Raw genomic sequence first — 21,738 nt, 5'->3', positions numbered from 1 at the left:
CTCCGTGAATGACCACTGTTAATAATGTGATTGTCACGCTTTGCGTTTAATTTCTTCTGTTTACTACTCCTCCCTCTGCCTGCCTGTACGTGAAACTCTCCATTATGTTCTAGGCATCTGATGAGGTGGACTATAGTCCATGAATGCTTTTGTTGTTCAGTCGTACAGTCGTGTCCGACTCTTCGTGACCCCATGGACCATAGCATGGCAGGCCTTCCTGTACTGCACTCTCTCTCGGAGTGTGCTCAAGTCCATATTCATTGCATCAGTGATGCTATCTAGCCATCTCATCCTCTGCCGTCCCCTTTTTGCCCTTTTGCCTTCAGTCTTTCCCAGCATCAGGGTCTTTTCCAGAGTTTTCTCTTCGCATTAGGTGGCCAAAATATGACCGTGGGTGTCAAAATGAGCTTCAGCTTCAGTATCTGTCCTTCCAATGAGCACTCAGGGTTGATTTCCTTTAGGATGGACTGATTTGACCTCCTTGCAGTCCAGGGGACTCGTAAGAGTCTTCTCCAGCACCACAGTTCGAAAGCATCCATTCTTCGGCGCTCAGCCTTCCTTATAGTCCAGCTCTCACAGCCATACGTTACTACTGGGAAAACCATAGCTTTGATTAGACGGACCTTTGTCGGCAAGGTGATGTCTCTGCTTCTTACTATGCTGTCTAGGTTGGCCATAGCTTTCCTCCCAAGGAGCAAGCGTCTTTTAATTTCATGGCTACAGTCACCGTCTGCGGTGATCTTGGAGCCCAAGAAAGTAAAATCTGTCACTGCTTCCATTTCTTCCCCTTCTATATGCCAGGAAGTGATGGGGCCAGATGCCATGATCTTAGTTTTTTTAATGTTGAGTTTCAAACCAGCTTTTGCACTCTCCTCTTTCACCCTCAACAAGAGGCTCTTTAGATCCTCTTCGCTTTCTGCCATTAGGGTGGTATCGTCTGCGTATCTGAGGTTGTTGATAATTCTCCCGGCAATCTTAATTCCGACCTGTGATTCATCCAACCCGGCGTTTCTCATGATGTACTCTGCATATAAGTTAAATAAGCAGGGCGACAGTATGCAGCCTTGTTGTACTCCTTTCCCAATTTTGAACCACTCGGTTGTTTCATGTCTGGTTCTTACTGTTGCTTCTTGACCCTCGTACAGGTTTCTCAGGAGACAGGTAAGGTGGTCTGGTACCCCCATCAGCTTACGCTCAAATAAATATGCTAGTCTTTAAGTCGCCACAAGACTCCCTTAGAGCTCCCTTAACGCTCACCCCTCAGTTAGAAGAGTCGAATTGGAAGAGGAAGCGGGGGCGGTGTAGAGTTCTTGTTTTTTATATAACTTTATGGTACTCGAGGGATACTCTACCCTGGTGTAGCTCTATGGTTGACTGTGAGGGACTCTCTGGCTTAGCTCTATGGTTTTGGAGCATCGCGTTTGCCGCCCGAAAGAGTTTGGGAGGCGGCGGCTTAGGTGAGCAGCGCGAGGATGAGGCGCCTGCGGGGCGGGGGCGCCCGCCGGTCGCATTGTCCTGGAAGGGGCGGCTGAGGGCTGTGGGGAGCGGAGGAGGAGAGGACCAAGCACCGGAAGCTTCTCGTGGGTGTCAAAATGAGGAGGAGGAGGAGGAGGAGGAGGAAGGGGGAATAAGAGCTAGCGGGCTTTTTAGTACGGGGAGAGTAACGGCCGAAGCGTTGCCCTGTAGTAGGTACGGGACCCGAGCATTGGGAAGGGGAGGCTGGTGTCTTGTTGCCCTTTACCATTCCAGATCCCTGAACTCTCTGCTGGCTGAGCAGCGCAATTCGTACATGGGGAATAAATAATGGTGCTGTTACTTCCCTGTTTTTGCCCCTGGCAGTTTTAAAACGCATGTGCGTGATACGTGTTGGTCCATGCAGGAGAAAGTATCCAGGAAGCCGAAGATAAAAGCAACTGACGGAGTAATCCTATTCATGCTTAGACTGGAAAAAGCCCCACAGTTGGGGAAAGCTGGGAGTCGTAGGACTTTTTCTGCCTCAACATGCGTAGGATTGCACCCTACGGTAGTGAAGGGTGGTCTTTTTTTCTTTTGTTTTGTTAGAGGATGGGAACAGAGTGCTTTTGTATTTAATAAAGTTGTCTAAGTAGAAAGGCTCTGGGTTTGTTTCATGGTTGTGTTAAAAGCAGTCGACACCGGATAAATAAATATGCTTTTAAATATCTGCACTGCTGCTAGTTTTACTCTGGTTCTATTTGTATTCTGTAGTTTTACTCTATTATATCTTATATTGTATTTTCTGGGGTTTTTTGTGGTTTTAATTTTGTGAGCTGCCCAGAGAGCTGTTGGATGGTATAAAAATGAAATAAATAAGTAGCTGGCCATGTAAAATTCAAATCGTTTCTGCTGAATTGCAGTGTGGTTGTATTTCTTGACTTATAGCTTTTACACACCCCATGTTTTTCCATGCTCCTCTGTTGGTCTGCTGGACAAGTCTTTATGATGTTTTGGGAACATAAGGAAGGTGGCTGGGCATGGGTAAAGATCTTGCTTCCTTAAAAACACAAACCATTGATTGTGATATTTAATAGTGTCTTATGCACTATGAAGTTAGATCTGACAAATTAGTTTAAGATGTACCTCCTAACTCCACATATAAGAGTAATCATTCACTTGTTCAGATGTACATGGGGCTTGGATAATTAATACAAATAGAACAAAAAGTTAAAAAATTGAATGTAGCTCCCATTGTTATGAAGTTAACATTTACTACTGAAAAAGACACAGTTGGCCTGAATGTAGTTTTGCTTATATACAGATGTTGAGAGGGCAGGTTCTGCTTTAAAACAAATGAATTTGATTGCTCTAATAATAGGTATGTGTATTTGCACCTTTCTCAGGATTTCTGCTCTTGATAAGAAGAATCACATAAATCCATGTAGGACTCGGGTTTGCTTCAAGATATGAGGGGAATTAAAGATATGGCAAGGGGGCCTCTAAGCAGTGTCTCAGTTTTGTTTTTTGTCATTCTTTAGGTGACATTTGAGAGTGCTCTTGGGCTCTGTAGGTTCCCCCACCTATCCGAAAGATGTATATGCTGGTTGAAAACCACTCAAATTCGATTCTTCATCTGAAGAGATCACCTGGTATCAGATCTTGGTCTCTTCTTGTAGGTAAGACATCAATCCATTTTCCGTACCTTGCATTGGTTTTAAATTCTTGGTTCTTCCAAAAATGTTTATTTTTAATGATTTGCAAGAAACTTCTAAAACAAACCCAAACAAAATGTTTGCTACTGGGCCTACTGTTTCCCTTTATTTCCTTACTAAGGTCAAGAAAATCTGTGGTGAATGTAGAGAGGGGGGCATGGACCCCACCTGATGGGAAGGAGCTTGGACAAGTGCGATTAGATTTTATATTTGAGTGGAACATTAACCAAGACATTGACTGCAGAATGTATTGGGGTCCAAACTCAGACCCAACAGCCTAATACTTGTACAGTATCTTTCTCTTCCACCTCCAACACTGGTTTCAGTTGATTCTGGAAGTCATCATGGGCCAGCAAAATAATGCAATTATTGCAGATGTATACATCCTGTTTTCTTTTGGCACCACACTATATTTCTAGCTGTCCTTCCATATTATAAATTTTAATCCTTGATAATGCACCTTCTCTAGAACATGTACAATAGAGAGTACAAGGCTAAAGATTTAAATGGTCTCTCTAATGTCAGAACGGTGAGTCACATAACAAGTCAGATACACAGAACTGGAAAACTCTTTGGCGTTAATCTGTAAATTCCCTGTAACAGACTCAGAACCATCAGATGTGAAATTCTGAGGCCTTGCATCTTTGGTCACTTTCTCTCAGTTTCCCCACAAGTGTCTTACAGGCATGTGCAAAAAAGTAATATCATAGCTGGCCCAATCTGATATTTTGATATTGAGCTCCCTATTTAGATTATGAGTAAACTTTTCTTCTCACTGCCTAATCTGGATCATGGTTGTGGAATTCAAGGAAATTGTTGGCACAAGTCAATTATTTCTTTTCACATGAAGGGATTATTCTTTTGAAATTACTGTGACAATTAAAAGGCTGATCAATGCAAACATAAATTTGTGGTTCCTAAGGGCTAAATACTGGAGATGTTTAACTAGCAGAAATTACATTCTAAATTCATACCTCTCCTTTCTCTGTCTAGGGATCTCTTCTGTAGGCCTGGCTGCTGCTTACTACAGTGAAGGTAAGGTTTACTAACTTCACTAAAAGCTTTTAGCTGTTTTTTACTGCATTTTCTTTCACACACCCACATGTCTTGCCTTCCGCCAATTTTTAGGTATTAATTTATTTTGTTGATTTGTATCATGTGCTATCTCAGCTTTCTGCAACCAGTGCCTTCCGGATGTATTGAACTATAATTTCCATCATCCCTAGCCAGCATGGCCAAGTACAGTTCTGTCTGGGCTTGATGGGAGTACTAGTCCAACAAATCTGGAGGGTGCCAGTTTGGGGAGGCAGCCCTACCATAAGAGCTAAAGACAGGTAGCTGCAGTCTTGAACTTTGTATATGGGTTCATTATTCTTAAAGGCTCATAATAAAAATAGATCACATAAGTGGAGCCTGTGGAAGATGACAGAAAAAGAGGAAACAGGAAAATGAATATTCAAGTATTGATTTCAACAAATGTGCATCCTTACACATACAGAATTATTAGATCTTCTAAAAATTGTGGGGTAGTTCCCTAGCTATAAGAGCAAGTGTTGATGGTGTCTTTGCTTTCCTCTTTAGGTAGCCTCTTACAGGACAGTTGATACCATATGGTCACTATGGTGGGGGATACTTCCACATATCACTAAACTAGCCCAGAACAAGGGCTTGTAGGGATAATGTTATGAAGTCTCATGGAAGAATATAGAGAGAATGTAGCCAATGGGTCACACTACTTAATTGCCAATTTGGTGAACTAATCTGTAATGAGATCAGTCTTGCCCATACTGAGGCAGCTTCGTAGAAGGTGTAGAAACAGCTTGTGTGATTCAAAAGGTTTAGAATCTGCTTTTTAAAAGATATATTCTGGTATATCCAAGAAGATCCAACTTGGTTATCAAAGTTTTAAATAATCTCAGTGAATATAAAGCACACAAGGCTGGCTGATTAACAATGCAATACTATGCATGTATACTTAGAAGTAGTTTTTAGCCACCTTTCCACTGCTCATGGTGACTTACAATAACTGGTAGTTTAATAAGACAATGAAAACATACAGAATAAATAGTATTCTATAAAAAAAGGAACCAACAGATTAACCAGCAGAACTAAAAGCTAGATTGATGAGAGATGTTTTGCAATCCTTCCTGAAAGCCAATAAGGAGAGAGAGCTGCACACCTCCAGGTTGCAGGTAGGGGGAATAATTCTATAGTCTGAGAGCAATTGGTATAAATGCCCTGCTCCTAGACACAATAATTCTTACGCAATTTTACTGTAAAGAGCGTGTTCTAAGAGGTGGTGGAGAAATGTTTCATACCTGTGAGGACCACAAACACAGAATCTCAGCTGGTGATAAATTTTCAGAAGCCTATCTCCAGGACCACTGACAACATAGACTGAAACTTGAATTCAATTAATTGTCTTGAATGTAGCTCAGATATGCCTAGGTAACAGATGAATGTATACACTAAGGAGACAGAGGGCCTCTAGCGCTACCAATTAGAAGGCATTGTGCAGCTACTCCATCTTTTTCTCCTTAATGGATTTTCTAAAGTAAGAAAAAAAAGACAGAAGAAATTCGGGGGGAGATGGGAGAGTCACGAGTGGAAGATGACATTGTCTGGAACCCTCATAAAATGCAATGAATGAGGCAGGGCAATGGTGGTATCTCTGATCAAACTGAAATCAGTCTTGCCAAATTTAGATGTAACACTAAACTGTGGTTTAGTGCTGCATGCGTGAGCTGTGGCAACCCTTGGGGTCTTGTGTTTCTCCTTCTTCCATCCTCCTTTGCATGGGAGGGAAGGAGATATAAAACTGCCAGAACAATTTGTTACTAACAGCTCCAGGCAGTTTTAAATCTTCTCCTCTTGCACACAAAGAAGAAGGAAAGGAGAGGGGTAGTGTGAGAGCCTGAACCTTGCCTTTGTTGTTCAGTCGTTCAGTCGTGTCCGACTCTTCGTGACCCCATGGACCATAGCACGCCAGGCCTTCCTGTCCTGCGCTCTCTCCTGGAGCATGCTCAAGTTCATATTCATTGCATTGGTGATGCTATCTAGCCATCTCATCCTCTGCCGTCCCCTTCTCCTTTTGCCTTCAGTCTTTCCCAGCATCAGGGTCTTTTCCAGAGAGTTTTCTCTTCGCATTAGGTGGCCAAAATATTGGAGCTTCAGCTTCAGTATCTGTCCTTCCAATGAGCACTCAGGGTTGATTTCCTTTAGGATGGACTGATTTGACCTCCTTGCAGTCCAGGGGACTCGTAACAGTCTTCTCCAGCACCACAGTTCGAAAGCATCCATTCTTCGGCACTCAGCCTTCCTTATAGTCCAGCTCTCACAGCCATACATTACTACTGGGAAAACCATAGCTTTGATTAGACGGACCTTTGTTGGCAAGGTGATGTCTCTGCTTCTTACTATGCTGTCTAGGTTTGCCATAACTTTCCTCCCAAGGAGCAAGCATCTTTTAATTTCATGGCTACAGTCACCGTCTGCGGTGATCTTGGAGCCCAAGAAAGTAAAATCTGTCACTGATTCCATTTCTTCCCCTTCTATATGCCAGGAAGTGATGGAGCCAGATGTCATGATCTTAGTTTTTTTAATGTTGAGTTTCAAACCAGCTTTTGCACTCTCCTCTTTCACCCTCAACAAGAGGCTCTTTAGATCCTCTTCGCTTTCTGCCATTAGGGTGGTATCGTCTGCATATTGGAGGTTGTTGATAATTCTCCCAGCAATCTTAATTCTGACCTGTGATTCATCCAACCCGGCGTTTCTCATGATGTACTCTGCATATAAGTTAAATAAGCAGGGTGACCGTAAGCAGCCTTGTCGTACTCCTTTCCCAATTTTGAACCACTCGGTTGTTCCATGTCTGGTTCTTACTGTTGCTTCTTGACCCTCGTACAGGTTTCTCAGGAGACAGGTAAGGTGGTCTGGTACTCCCATCACTTTAAGAATTTGTCAGAGTTTGTTGTGATCCACACAATCAAAGGCTTTAGCGTAGTCAATGAGAACCTTGCCTTGGCTTGTGTATAAAACGCTAAACCACAGTTTAGTGTTGTATGTGAACTTTACCTCTGCTAGTTATATGCTCATGAAAACAGGGTTTAGGAAGTTTAGCAGCATCCACATATAGAGATTTCAGCCAATAATTCAGACTGACACCCTGGATTAAAAATACCATTGAAATCCATGTTTCAATACAGACAGGTGGCTTCTTTAGTTTACAAAAAGTGTTCAGTTCTTAATTGTTAAAACATGGAAATAAAATATTAGTTCTATGGATGTGTATGGTTTAGATGTCTACTCCTAACTTGAAATATTTTGTATTATTCAGATAGCTGGGGATGGAAACTCTTTTATCTTGCTGGCTGTCTCTTTGTAGCTGTGCAAAATCTGGAGGAGTGGGAGGTAAGGAGCATCCTATGAACAGGAGGTTTGGTTGCCTTAGCCCAGCCTTCCCCAACTGAAGGCAGCTTTCCCCAACCTGGTTGTCCTCCAGATGTTTTGGACTACAACTCACAGCATTTCTGAAAATTGGCCATGCTGGGTGGGTCTGATGGGAGTTGAAGTCCAAAACATCTGGAGGCAACCAGGTTGGGGAAGGCTGCCTAAGCCAAATGGTTGTTAATATTGCTCAGTCGAAACTTTCTTGTTAATACTGCCTGTCAGCACTGCCAAAATTGGCGCAACTAGAAATGTTGCATGTTAACCACAATAACTTCTGCATAGGTGCAGCATTCTTTGAATGAATAAATCTCTTTTTGGAACCCATGTCTGGTAGCTTCTGAAACACCCAGACTATTTTTTATCTAAAAGGAGGAGAATTTGGGCAGTTTCAAGGCCTACTTTCAGCTACTGGTTGTGGCATCTATGTACATTGTTTTTCGGATACACTGTTTCTTAGAGATGGGTTCGCAAGCGTCTTATTCAGTGCTGTTTCTAGTGCTATGCAAACTGCTCCTTGTGCAGTGTGTTTAGACAATGTCCCAAATTCAGTACTACCTTATTCGTTATACTAATAAAAACCACTTATCTCCTGAGCTATGGCTTTGCTTAGTCTTCTGGGTTTACGGTATTGTATTTTGGCATCCCTTCTTCAGACTCCTCTGGCTTCTTCCTCTTGGTGATTTCTTACCTTTTGGAGCAGATCTGAGGTTAATTACATCTGGTGAGGGTCTCAGTAGTAAAACCCATGGTTAGTTTGTGGACAATCCGAAGTTTAATCCTTGGTTTTCCTGGCTAAAGGACCTTGGATAGCATAACTAGGAAATACCTCTGCTTGAGATGTTAGAATACCACACTGGTGGGAATAGGCAGTAATGGGCTATGTGGACCAATAGTCTGGCTTGATATAAGGCAACAGGTCTCTTATTCTGTCACGAGTGGAAAGAATGGCCAAATTACAAGTGTGATGCTATTTATTTACCATATTTCTATACCAACTTTAACATACATGTTCCCAAGGTGATAGAAGTGTTATGTGTATAGACAACATCTTGCTATGTCATCTTGTTCTATTTGTAGTTTACCTCTTGAAACTACTGGGGATTTAAGGAAAAAAAAGTTTTCAAGGATTTTTTCCCTAACATTTGTTGTCCGTCTTTTCCAAGAAACCTAAGGAGGCTAATTAATGCAAATAGTCATATTGGTAGGCCACTCTATTGTCCACAGTGATTAACACTAATAGTAGGACAAAGATAATAATTCAGTGGGAAAATATATGCTGGCCTGAGGCAAAATGGTTGTCCAAGAGACTTGTGCAGCTTTTCCATGCTTCAGCTTGCCAGATATAGTGTAGCCTTTATATTTGCCTCTTTCAGCTGTTTGGAGGGATTGAGAGCTTCTTACTTGCCCAGCTAGATTATTAAATTAATGCTTTGTTTGAACCTTTACTGTGCACTTGACAAAATCTGCTAACATAGGCATAGACTGATTCCATAATGTCTGCAAGAGCTTTCACTCTCATAGCCAGGGAGTAAGTATCAGTTATGGAATGTCATGGTGAAATGATTGTCCATGACATAAGAAGCTGCTTTGTGGTGCTTGGTACTATGGAATAGCCCAAAGAAGCTCTTTGTTCAGTCAGATGGTAGATAATTTGAGCTTATTTTTGTGGCAAGTGACTGCTGGGTCTATAACCTGAGTCACTAGAAATGACTTTTCTTCTCACAGTAAACTAAACAAAGCTATAATCTTAATGTGAAATACTGTGTTCCCTTACCAGGAACACTTGAGCCCTTTAAGCCTCAAGCCACTTTATTTCTCATGACAAACCTGGCCTAACAGGTAAATATTGGCAGGCTTCAGTGTTCCTGGGTGGGAAGGGAGTGAGACGAGACTGAGTTATTATGGTCAGTGAATCTTCTACAGATAACATTTGCATAGGAAAGAAGGGTGCCCTCGCATTCTGATAACAAAATAGGTACATGTGACCAGGAAAAAGTTATATGTGAGCGGGTCCATAAGGAGAGGACTTCTAGCTTAATGCCGTGCAGATGTTAAAGCATTTGGGAAAATGGCCAAAGCAAGCCCTCAATTTTTCATTGGATTGTATATCATGAGGGAGGATGAAAGCATCTTAAACATTTCTGTGGAAAATAGGAGATTTAGTAGGTTTCACTTTTTGAGGAGGAGCTGAGAGAAAGCTTATTGGTATAATCCAATAATGGGAGAGCAGTGATTATCTATAATTATACAGCTGCTATGTATTTACTAACTTTGACAATAGTTGACATTAATTAGTATAGGAGAATGTTCTTGCCTTTTAAAAGGCAATTATTTTCCCATCAATACTCAGTTGATTCTATGCTGTGATCTTGTTTCAGTATTCTTCGTTTTGTTTTTTTATAGGAAGCTATATTTCAAAAAGATGCAGGGAAAATTATCCTAAAGACATTCAACCTTTACAAAAAGCTGCTGACCCTGTCAAGGGCTGACCATGAACAAGGTAAAGTCACAAATATATTGGTGGATATGACTCATGTTTTGTACACAAAGGAAATAAATATGTATTGTTCTGAGTTATTGAGTGCGCAGCTGTGTGCGCTTTGTATTAAAGAACATTTAAATTTTGTGCTAAAAAGTGATTCTGTAAGTTGCATGCTTATACAGAATTACACAATTCTGCTAGTCATGGAAAAAGGGGAAGAACTTTTTCAGTGCCCTGGATAAGCCAAATGTTGGAAATCTATGCTCAGCATTTAATTTGGCTTCTGAAATTCAATCAGGCACAAGACGTTCAAGCGTAGTTTTGCTACGGTAAGGGCTAACATTTGATTGGTTTGTTTTTAATGGATGCTGTGACCTTCAGCTCTCTTGAGTTCTGTGGCCATTATTGATTTCCATCCTTGCTTGGTGTGATCACAAGAATCTCAGAACTTGTGCCCATGCATAGCCTGTTTCCACTCCTCAGACTGCAGACTGCTATCTATCAGGAATATGATTGTTCTGCATTGCCCTAAAGTAGAGCACAAGAGGGTAATGGGGTTTCAGTTTGCTGTAGTATACACTGAACATGAGCAAATGTTCTAATTTTAATGGGGACTGAAATAAACTGTGTAGGTGAATCTTCATCATAGCATGTTTTCCTACTGTTTACTAAACATGTCTCTATCAAAATGCTTTAAATATAGGGTTCCCTATGTTATGGCAGATGGTTGAACTAGATGATTCTTGTGGTCCCTTCAAATGCTGTTCCTCTTGGTCTAACCTCATAAATGCTGTAAAACTCTATAGAAACAAAAACATGTATCTTTGTTTCCCATGAATAAATACTAAAATTGTTGCTTCATATTTCTAAGCTGGAAGTTGTTTCGGTAATGGCTATGGACACCAAACACATGCCTGTAGAATGTACATTGTACAGCTGTTGTGAGATGATCTGGGGCATGATCTTTTCCCACCAAGAAGTATTCTCACAACGTGATTCTACCCTGTTATTGCCATTAAATGTGTGATACGTTTTACAATCTTAAAGTGGGAAACACTGAGGTTGTGGGGGAAAGGATTCTCTACCGTTAAGAGCACTATCCTATTTGGCACAAATGCTAGCGTAAATTTCACTGCGCTAGCGTAAGCCACCTCTTTTTATTTTCTTGGGCTCCAAGATCACCGCAGATGGTGACTGTAGCCATGAAATTAAAAGACGCTTGCTCCTTGGGAGGAAAGCTATGGCAAACCTAGACAGCATAGTAAGAAGCAGAGACATCACCTTGCCGACAAAGGTCCGTCTAATCAAAGCTATGGTTTTCCCAGTAGTAATGTATGGCTGTGAGAGCTGGACTATAAGGAAGGCTGAGCGCCGAAGAATGGATGCTTTCGAACTGTGGTGCTGGAGAAGACTCTTATGAGTCCCCTGGACTGCAAGGAGGTCAAATCAGTCCATCCTAAAGGAAATCAACCCTGAGTGCTCATTGGAAGGACAGATACTGAAGCTGAAGCTCAAATATTTTGGCCACCTAATGCGAAGAGAAAACTCTCTGGAAAAGACCCTGATGCTGGGAAAGACTGAAGGCAAAAGGAGAAGGGGACGGCAGAGGATGAGATGGCTAGATAGCATCACCGATGCAATGAATATGAACTTGAGTACGCTCGCACAGGACAGGAAGGCCTGGCATGCTATGGTCCTTGGGGTCACGAAGAGTCGGACACGACTGAACAACAAAAGTGCAACGCTAACAGTGTTTGCTCTCACAACGGGTTTTCCAGGGAAAACTGTCATGTCCGTGAATGCTATTGGCATTGGGCTAGAGGTAGATTAGGCAAGCGCAATGTAATTTATGTTAGCGCTAGTGCTGAATAGGATACTGCCCTAACTTGATGAAGGTTTTGGAAAATGCACCTAACTCCATGGCCTCAATTAAATTTCCTCGTTAGCTCCATATGCCCTTCAATTAATGGTAAGCAGTAGGCAGCAGCATGAGAGAAAGCCTGAACTCTTTGTACTAAGTGGAGGATATGGGACTGTAGTATTTCAAAGAATGTAAGTAGCGTTCCTTGGAATTGTTGTGCTAACAGTTCCATATTCTGTTCCTTTGCCAAGTAGTGGTGGTTCCACTGGATGAAATTCAGGCTGTGAATGTGGAAGAAGAGAAAGTACGCTACTTTGGGAAGGGCTACCTAGTTGTGTTGCGATTCAGCACTGGGTTTTCACACCCTCTAACGCAGAGTGCAGTGATGGGCTGCAGAAGGTATAGTATGATGTTCTTCTATGATTATTCAGTATATGCGAGGAAGCATCATTTAACCCTAGACTGACAGTAAGAGTTCCAAGAATTTAGCTACCTTTATGCCATTTATAATTATATTTTCCAAGTTCTTCAGTTGTGTATGATGGCTTCAGTTGTAGCTAGGGTAGGCAACACCTTCTGCACCAATGGATCACAGTGGAAATAGTGCATAAAACAATTAACTTGCATGTTTAGGTTGTAGGTATTTAGCATAATCTGGATGGCATTTTTATAATTGTAGTAAATTCCAGACTACAACTGGTGAAAATATATGTGGAAAATATTGAAATTAGCATTTCAAAAATGTATTAAAAACACTTTTCAAAATCTGAGGTATAATAAAAATCCAAATTCTTTTTTTGTCTTCTTATTACTGACCCTGCAGCATATTTTGCCATCCTGTTTAAAGTATATGTCCATAACGTCAAGGAAAAAGGACACTCTTGGTAGAAGTTAGCATTCTAAGAACATTTGAGCCACATAAATAACTCCCATTCCTGTTAGGGTCGTGTGTGTTTTCCCAGAACAAAAGCTTATTTCAGGCCGAGATGTATGATATGTTTGATATTTCTGTTTCTTGGTAATTAATAAAATGGAGTATGTTATACGTTTATATTTATTTTACTTACCGTTTACTTACATTTGTCTATTTTACTTTTTCTAAATATTGGGCCCCTATGAATTTAAAATTTCAAAAAGCAACAGATGGCTGCAATTAGTGGACTAGCAAGTTCAGAGATCAAGTGGCAATGAATAAGTAAAGAACTGGGAGTCCCTATGTGTAAGAATTCTCCAGTTACTACCCTGTTTTATGGCTTCTATGCTATTTTTTTTTTACATCTTAGTAAAATAAACCATCAAAAGGATTTTTGCGTAACAGTATTACTTCACAGGCTCCATTTGTGAAGCATGTTCTGTCCCAGCACAGGCTGTGTTGGCTCTGATAGAATTAAAGACTGCTATGTGATGAGAGCATAACAGCCTTGCAGATTCAGCACAGTCACCCTGGTGCACCATCCTGTCTGAGAGCAGCCGTTTGTGACTGTTTCAGAGGAAGTACACAATACCCCAAGGCAAACATGGAATTGTTTTCTTTGAGGTTCTCACAGTCCATTGCATCATGTGTCTTCAAGTTCTTGTAAGCCCCAAAGCCTTATGCAAACTTTTAAAAGCAATTGGCTTTGTAGGAGAGTCTAAAAATGTGCACTCCTTATCAGAGGCAATATCTGTCCCCTAGAGATGCTTCACAGTTTTAGCTTAAATAAATCAAGAGCATTCACTGTGGAAGGCACGTATTTCCCATATTGTTCCATCTCACTTTTTTCCCACATATTCTGTAGTTACTTTATTCCACCCTCTAGTTGCATTGGATCAGTGGGAGACCAAGTGTAGTTCTTCTTAAGATCAACCAATATTATTCCTCTCAACTAACTGCTGAGAAGCCAATGGGCTTTTCGCTCCTATACAATTAACTCCTATAGCTTTAAAGAATTTTCTGGTATCTGACTGAAGCTGTTTCTAATATGAATGAAAAACTTAAACATGAAACCCTGTGATACACCTTTCAAATAAGGATCATGGGGAAAAGTGCATTTACTTTTGCTACCCTTATCAACTGCCTCCATTTTAGATGGATGTTCCTATATTTGCACATACTTTCATGACCTTCTCAAACATGCACTTGTTTTCATTCATTAATTGTTGAATGCTTCTTTTCAACAGTGATGTCGAGGCTGTGGCAAAGCTGATTACTGGCTTTCTTGAACTGAACAAGGTGCCAACTCACCCAGACTTTGAGAACAGCAGTGAAACTGATGTTAGTGATGAAGAGGAACCCAAGGACAAGTAGTTATATGAACTCTGATGGATAAAAGCCACAACTTTCTAGTACAGAACAGAACCTCTTGAGTTCTAAATGTTCCTCTTGATGTTTGGCTTTCCATACACGTAAATCTCTCCCCGTCTATAATTATCAAATTTGGAAGGAAAGAGCAGGCCTAGATGAAACTCCCGTCTTCCATCCTTCCCAGCTCAGTGGAACTTTAATTGAAACTTATTTAGATGTGGTTTGAGGAACCAAAGCAAAAAAAATGCTGCTGTTGGCCCAGTTCAGATGATCACCTAAACCAGGGGTGCAGAACCTGGGGGTTAGATTCGGCCCTCCGGGGTTACCCAGATAGCCTTGCCCCCTTCTCTGGCCCCACCCATTTTTCTCTAATGACCAGTTGTTTGGTTTCCAGACTTTTGTGCAGTTTTCCCATTCTAAAAGGTTGAAATGCTTAGTTACTGGTAGTCAGAGCTTTAAGTTAAAACATGCTGGTATTTTGGCTCTGCCCCTCTTGCCTTTGGCCCCACCCACCACTGGGATGTTGCTGAGAGCTTCTCCAAAATGGAATTTGGTTCTTGGGCTGAAAGAGGTTCTGTACCCCTGACCTAAATAATGTTGAGCTTTGAGCTCACACCATGGGATTGGGGGCGGGGCGGGGCGCCTCAAGCTCCCCTCATTTCCATGCAGAAGTTTTCACAGCAGAACCACAATGTTGCATTATGTCCAAACCTTGAACTCTTGTTTTTTTCTAAATGAAGTTAGTCAGAACGTACCAGGATTCTAAACCATGGTTAGAACAAACCACATGTCTCTGTATAATACTGGACTGTGGTTGATTTTTAAAGAAGCAGCTTTTATGCAAAGGAGAGGGTAACGGGAGCCAGGGTTTACTGTGACTTGTTGTCAGTCATCAAACCCATGATTTAGGTGATTGTCTGAACCAGACAATTATGTTGCCTTACTTGTAGATATGTCTTTTCAAGTCTTCTCAGCTCATTGGTTACAGACTAGTAATATCTATATGTTTCTGTATTGTACCATGAGTTTGACCACAGTTAAATTCAACTTTCTATTCCTACTTTGTAACCTCAATTTCTCTGTATTAACATTATTTCCCAAAGGAAATTTCCAGTGTAACAGATATTCAAATAATAGATTTTTTAAAAACGTAACCATTGAAGAGATTTTGTGTGTCAGAGCTGTAGGTTCTGTACAGGTACAATCTTAAGATTTTATTTAAAAAAAAAGGAAAGACAGGAAATTTCAAAGTGGTTTAGCCAGTTTTATTAATCTAAAATAGGTGTTAAGATCTGTTTCTGGTTTAAAAATATATACCTCATATAAGAGCTTTTAAGTGTCCTGATTTACATGCATACTTTTTGTTATCCTGTTAAGGGTAGATATTTTGTAAAAGTCTAGGATTAGACAACTGTAAATACTTGACAAGAATAATTTTGACTTCAGATCACTCCTACTACTTCAGTGTTTTAAGGTGTCAATTGTAAAAGTCAACTGTGTTTTATAAAGTGGTGTTTTAGTCTTCTTACCGTTTTTTAAAGGTCCCTGCACTGTTTGATATTCACTATTAAGATTTAATATTCACTATTAAGATTTCACTATTAAGATTTCTGGTCAGAAGCATGAAACTCAAAGCAGAAGCTTGGGAAAATCAGAAAGACCATCTTGTAGCTACTTGTTTATTTCAGACAGGCATAATGAACGGAAACGATGTATTGTCAATCTTAAGTGGACAGAATTTGTAACATCAGACAATGCATGTATTTAAGAGTGTTCTGTAAAACTGAAGGTCAGGCTAAAATTCATTTGTATTGTGATTCATCATTGCAATACATTTAAATTCCATCTAAAACAGGTTATAATTAAAAGATTAAAATAGCAGATTTCTCAGTATCAAATATTGTCCCTCAAACGGATTTGTGGCCTTGGGATGGTAGTCTCTCAGCTGTGTCTGGAATTTGGGACATAGCTGGGACCACCTGCTGAGATGGCTGCAAACTGTTCTGTTGTACAGGAACCTGGTGCTCATCACTCAACTTACAGCCCAACTACGGATAGGCACTGAATGAAGGTGTTTCCAGATTGGAAACAACCCAGAGTCTAAGCCTGAGGACCTTTTGGAAGTGTTGCATGAAGTACTTGAGTTAGTTTTCAAAGGTGTGGGTTAAACTGGCAAAGGGGTGTGGTCTTTTTCATAAACTGTTAATGTGATTGCGATCTGCTCCAGGCCTTCAGGATGAGGCAGGCTACAGTTCTAATACATGCACACTTTTGAGGAAAGCTCAGGTTCAAGTTACGGCCTAAAAATAAAACACTGGGCTATAGCCGAGTCTTGACTAGAGATTGTGATTCATTAGCAGGGACTACTTGAACAAAGATCTTTCCTAGGTGAAGCGTAGTATTTTAACTTGAAAACATGTGCTGCATAGGACTGTTCAGGAAGAAGCAAAAGTGCAAGTGAGCTTCATAGAACTTTCTGCATATATTTCAGAGCATGAAGGGTCTGTCTGGTGTAGGCCGGCACGTTCCATGCTCAGGTTACCACCACATCTCCAAATTCCAGAAGCTGTATGTGAACTGCAGCAAGCTCAGCAGCAGCTGTTAGTACTGACATTCCAGCCCTATAAATGTAATTTTAAATATATAAACAAACCTGTGTGAATTTGAAAGGAACACTTACTCATTAAAGGTCCATCGTGCAAAGCTTTTTTTTAATCTTTGGTACAATTGTGCAGAATAACAGTAGTATGTATGACATTCCAGAGGGAACTGTTACTTTACCATGTCACACTTTTTCAAAACACACTTACCTGAGAGTAAGTCCCCTTGAACCCAATTGGTTACTTCTGAGGAGACATAAGTTCACATTGTACATATCTTTGCTAACTTGTGTTTAATATTCTGGCTTCCAAAGTGCACTGGTTTTGACATGTTACTCCTGAACATGGCTTCAGATTAGTCAATTAAAATTTGTCACACTGCGGTGAGGTTCCTGCTTGAATTCTGAAATGGTGTCTTTGCAGGAAAAGGGTGCTTTCGTCCAGTTTCTTGTTCACAGTTCTAAACAGAAGCTAGGAGTGGCCCTGTTCCAGTAGAGTTCCCACCCTCTTATATGGGGTGTATGGGAAAGAATTACAGTTTTTAGTTGAATAGTGGGGTTGAAATTAAAGAGTAGCTGTTTGTTTTAAAAGCCATTTTGGTTCCAGTGTGTAATAGGGAATATAAAGAAAAACAAAGATGGACTTAAATTGTAAGTTCTTGCATTGAGCATCCTCAAAGGTATCAGTAAAGCTTTTGATAAAATGCAAATGTATTTCAATGTAATTGATTTAAAATCCAACTAAACTAAAATCAACAAGTCTTAAGTGGTGTAAAGTAACTGAATAACATCATGAAAACACTTGCTATGGAAAATTTCTCTGTGCTTCAATGGTTTAAAAAAATGCTGTCATTTGTACTTCTCTTGGGCATGTGTAGTATTTCTGGAAATCTATGTTCATTATTAAAATGTTAACAGATTTATGCTGGCTCTTTACTAATGCAATAGTAAATTAGTGCTTAATAAGTTATGTTTCTTCTCCAAACACTGCTTATGAATGTCTGTATATAGGACCACACTGGTGTTGGTGACTTACGTATCACCCCCTCACAACTACCACCCCTGCCAAAAAAACCCCACCCTTCTTGAAGACAGAGGGTAGGGCAGCCTAACAGATACTACTATGACCTGGATGGAGACAACATTCATAAAGTACGGACACTGCTGTCTAAGTGAGAAATTATATCCTTACAGGTGTACAAGTGCTTCCTGGTCCCAACCCCTCCAGTTATTCCTTTCAAGGTATATTAGAGGGAGACAGTGTCTACGAGGCTCATAGGAGCATTAGTTCTAATAGAGGTGGTATTTCCCTGGGTAGTAGGGCAGAGGCACTGCTTCTTAAGGATAGGATAGGGCTATACATATAGTGCTGTATGGACATAACAATAGCCCTGCTGCCCCAGTCCAAAGACCTGCCTAGTCCAGCATCCCGTTTCCCATTTCCGCATCCTGCCTCCGATATTGGAGGTAATATATAGCCACCATGATCAGTAGCCATTGATAGCCTTATCATACATAAATCTACCTAATCACTTCAAAAGCCATCCAAGCTAGTGGCCATCACCACCATTTGTGGAAGTGAATTCCTTTACGTGCTGTGTCTGAAGAAGTACTTCCTTCTGTCTGTCCTGAATCTCTCACCATTGGGTTTCACTGGATGGCCCCTGGTTCTAGTATTATGAGAGGTGGATAAAAACACCCCTCTACCCACTTTTCCATACCCCACTGGAGACATTCAAAGTCTACTACTAACTAGATTGTGCAACTTTTAAAATTTATTTAAAGGATAAAGTGTCTGTGCACAAGTTTTTAGTCTGGGAGGTCTGAGATTAATCCTAAGAACAACCATAAGGAAGTTTTATGTCTGTTTTGACTTCTACACAGTGGAACCTGTGCAACCACATGTGTACAGTGTGACTGCTGGTAAGTTTTCACAGGAAGAAGAGAGGGACCAGAGTCTGCATCTTCAAAATATCATAATTCTAAGCCATTTAGTGCAACAGTCTCATTTCCTGACATCAAACTTCTCTCCCATTTACACCACCCTCATCTAGCTGCTTGGTGCTAGTTGAATCATGCTGAGCCTCAAATAAGCAAAACTGCTCGTAAGAGTGCTACGACAGTGCCTGTATTGCTCTGTCCAGATCGTCTACTGTTGCTTGAAGCCTCTGCAGGCTAGGTTGGGCATTCTCCTCCATCCATTCCTCTGCAGCAGACATATAGAAGATCTTCTCCATGGCTGTCTGTAGCTCCTGGGTCACAGTAGTCCACCTGGTGAGAAGCCTAGGCAGAAATCAATGGCAGGGTTGAATATACTGCCAAGCAAAGTACACACAGTTCTTGGTTTAATACCTACCACAAAATAAGAGCCTTCTGAAGAGGTGCTAAAAGTCATAAAAGGCTACAATCCAAGTGAGTTAATGCTCCTGCCTCTTGTGGAAAGCAGGTATCTTTTACCAGCAGCTTGGGAATTTCAAGAAAATAGTAGGTTTTTAAGGTTGTAGATTCTATGGAAACATTTAAGATCTTCTGCCAGAGCGACTTCCACAGGGTGACTCAACACAATTCAGCAGGGAAAATTAGTTGAACACATCCCCTTTAATGATTAAAAAAAATCCTGCTATTGCATAGTTGCTGCTACCTATTCTTTGCAAATCAAAAAACACTTGTACAGCCACACTGGCTAATGTTACAAGCAGACAATCTAATTTTACTTCCTAGACACACACACACCCCTCCTATAAAACGCTTACTATATGAGATTGCAAAATATAATGCTGGAATAATGAAAGGGAAAGATGGATGAGATAAAACACTCACCGGCAGAAGAATATGGACCGGGGCTGTGAAGAGTGAAGTAGCCTAGTCACCATGACTGCTGAAAATTCCCTCTAGTCTCAGGATCACTTCACTTGCCATTTCTGCCCTACAGCTCTTCAAAGTGGGCTTTTGCACTAATCCCACTCTACACTGAAAACCACACTAAAACTAAAATTCCACTGCTGAAAAGTCCATTCATGACTCCATAAGAAACTCATGCTTGCTTATGGCAAAGTTTATCTGTAGATGACCTGCTACTAACCAGTCAAACACTTTGTACTTTCCCTTTTACCACAAACTTAAGTTATTTAAGAATGTTATTAACAAGCATTTTCTCTAACCTACTGGACTGATAACTTTTTAGTATCGGGTGTATGGCGGTTGATTCATTTTATTGGACAAGACACTTTTTGCCATAATGTACGAGATCAGGTGACTTTCTATTTGATCATGATCGGGGAACGTCGTATTTCAAACAAGCCAATAGTAAGCAATGGAAAATCAATTTCAGCTAACTGCAATTTTAAATATTTTCATGGTACAGACTACATCTACCTGTTAAGATTCTTGTGTTCTGCTGCTGCCCAAGCTGCACTACTGCAATTGTATTGTGTAACAGGACTGTTTCTTTACTTCAAACCTTCTTTAACACTGGGATAATGCAAATTTCTAATGACTAGTTTATTAATGATGCATAAAATTGCAGCAAAAATATTTGGTATTTCTCCATTAATGTTCAGCCCTGTGCCTTCCCCTCCTCCTTTACCTCCCTGCCTAGATGTCTTGCAAGCTGCCTATATTTCCTCCATGTCCTCCCCTCAAATAGCATGGGCTCCCTCCTCTCTTTAGGCCTGTTCAAGATTTTCTGCAGCTCCCCCGTTTCTCATTAGTCTCTCATTGGTTGGGCTGGCATGACTGGGCACCCGCTGAGGGTGACGAGAGCCCCCTGGACTTGCTCCTCCTCAGCACTGCAACCTGCTTGTTCACCTGCATCTTGCTCTTGCCCAGACAATGGTGGCGGTGAGAAGGAGGAGCAGAGATGCCCCTGCCTACTGGCTCCCTGGCTCTCTACTTTTCAAGCAAGCATGTGGCAGCAGTGATGATGATGAGGAGGAGGAGCAACACGCAGTTGGTGACAATGGTGGTGAGAAGGCAGACTCACTGAGGAAGGGGGCCTGCCCAAGGGCCCTCGAAAACCCAGAGCCAGCACTTCTCATACATCATTGCTTTGAATGCAGAATGTCTCAAGTTCACCCCCTGGCATCTCCAGGGGAAGATCCTTGATTCCCTGGAGAGCCACTATCGGTCAGCGTAGACCACGATGGGGGATGTGTGGCCCTTTCAATGTTAGTGGACTGTAACTCCCGGCAGGTCTAGCCGACATAGCTAATAGTGAGGGCTGATGGGAACTGCAGTCCATCAACATTTGGAGGGCTACATGTTCCCTATTCCTGGTGTAGACAATACTGAGCTAGATGAATCAATAGTTTGACTCAGTATAAGGCAGTTTCTTATGCTCCTCATTCCTGCAACATCCTATTCCCTCTATGCCACACTCAGGATCCTGTTCCTCAGCAACTCTGCCTCTTGCACTTCCTGTCCCTTAGCAATCCTAACTCTTGAACCCTATTCCCACTCAGCTTCTCAGTCTTCAGTCTCTCCCCATATCCCTGCTTCTGTTCCAAGCTTCTCTTGTCTCTAGATGCCAAGAATCTGCCTAGCCAAACTGACCTCTCATCTCCCACACTGTACCTGCAGTTTGTCAACATTCTTTTACTGAGCCTTTTCACTTAGCAGCTCAAATATTTGTGAACAGTCCATGACTTCACACAAAAGTTCAGCCAATGACAGGAGGGAGTTTCAATGAGGGCTGGCAAGCAACAGCTAGTGTTTAGTTCTTATTTGTCTCCCTCCTTTGGTGCTGTTAGTATTCTAATGTAGTAATTGAAATATCTAAGTTGTGCATTTATCTGAGTGAGTGAATTATCACTATTTATTGACAATTATCACATCTGCAAGATGCACAGTAACATATATCCTCAAAAACATGTAGAAAGCATCATAGCAGCCTTATGC

General features: G+C 41.1%; 2 protein-coding genes across 13 annotated transcripts in view; one reads left to right on the top strand and one right to left on the bottom strand.

Annotated features, from left to right (window-relative positions):
* The first annotated feature begins 1,423 nt into the window (after positions 1–1,423).
* On the top strand, positions 1,424–17,658 carry CYBC1 (cytochrome b-245 chaperone 1). Of its 8 annotated transcripts, none has more exons than XM_084838279.1 (7): positions 1,424–1,457; positions 2,994–3,131; positions 4,161–4,202; positions 7,504–7,577; positions 10,020–10,116; positions 12,214–12,358; positions 14,120–17,658. In XM_084838279.1, the coding sequence occupies exons 2-7, from the start codon at positions 3,047–3,049 to the stop codon at positions 14,244–14,246; spliced, it is 570 nt and encodes a 189-aa protein (XP_084694405.1). In that variant the 5' UTR covers positions 1,424–1,457; positions 2,994–3,046; the 3' UTR covers positions 14,247–17,658. The 8 variants fall into 8 exon arrangements, with proteins under 8 accessions (XP_084694405.1, XP_084694400.1, XP_084694403.1 ...); XM_084838274.1 differs by having other exon boundaries at positions 12,211–12,358; XM_084838277.1 differs by having other exon boundaries at positions 1,448–1,580.
* The window catches only part of HEXD (hexosaminidase D), a 21,032-nt gene continuing 15,739 nt past the window's right edge, over positions 16,446–21,738 (bottom strand). For 3 of the 5 annotated variants that reach the window (XM_084838258.1, XM_084838259.1, XM_084838260.1), the window contains exons 13-14: positions 18,969–19,125; positions 16,446–16,864 (exon numbers count right to left, since the gene is read on the bottom strand). In XM_084838258.1, the coding sequence (XP_084694384.1) occupies positions 16,832–16,864; positions 18,969–19,125 (190 nt within the window). In that variant the 3' untranslated portion in view covers positions 16,446–16,831. Of the gene's footprint in view, positions 16,865–16,928; positions 19,126–21,738 lie in introns of those variants that run through there. The other 2 variants (XM_084838261.1, XM_084838263.1) reach the window with 1 other exon arrangement.

Source organism: Heloderma suspectum, chromosome 2 (assembly GCF_057233095.1).
Source record: "Heloderma suspectum isolate Gila_16-S chromosome 2, 16-S_ref, whole genome shotgun sequence".
NCBI lineage: Eukaryota > Metazoa > Chordata > Lepidosauria > Squamata > Helodermatidae > Heloderma > Heloderma suspectum.
Note: the sequence above shows the minus strand (reverse complement) of the source record. Positions and strands in the feature narration are given on the sequence as shown.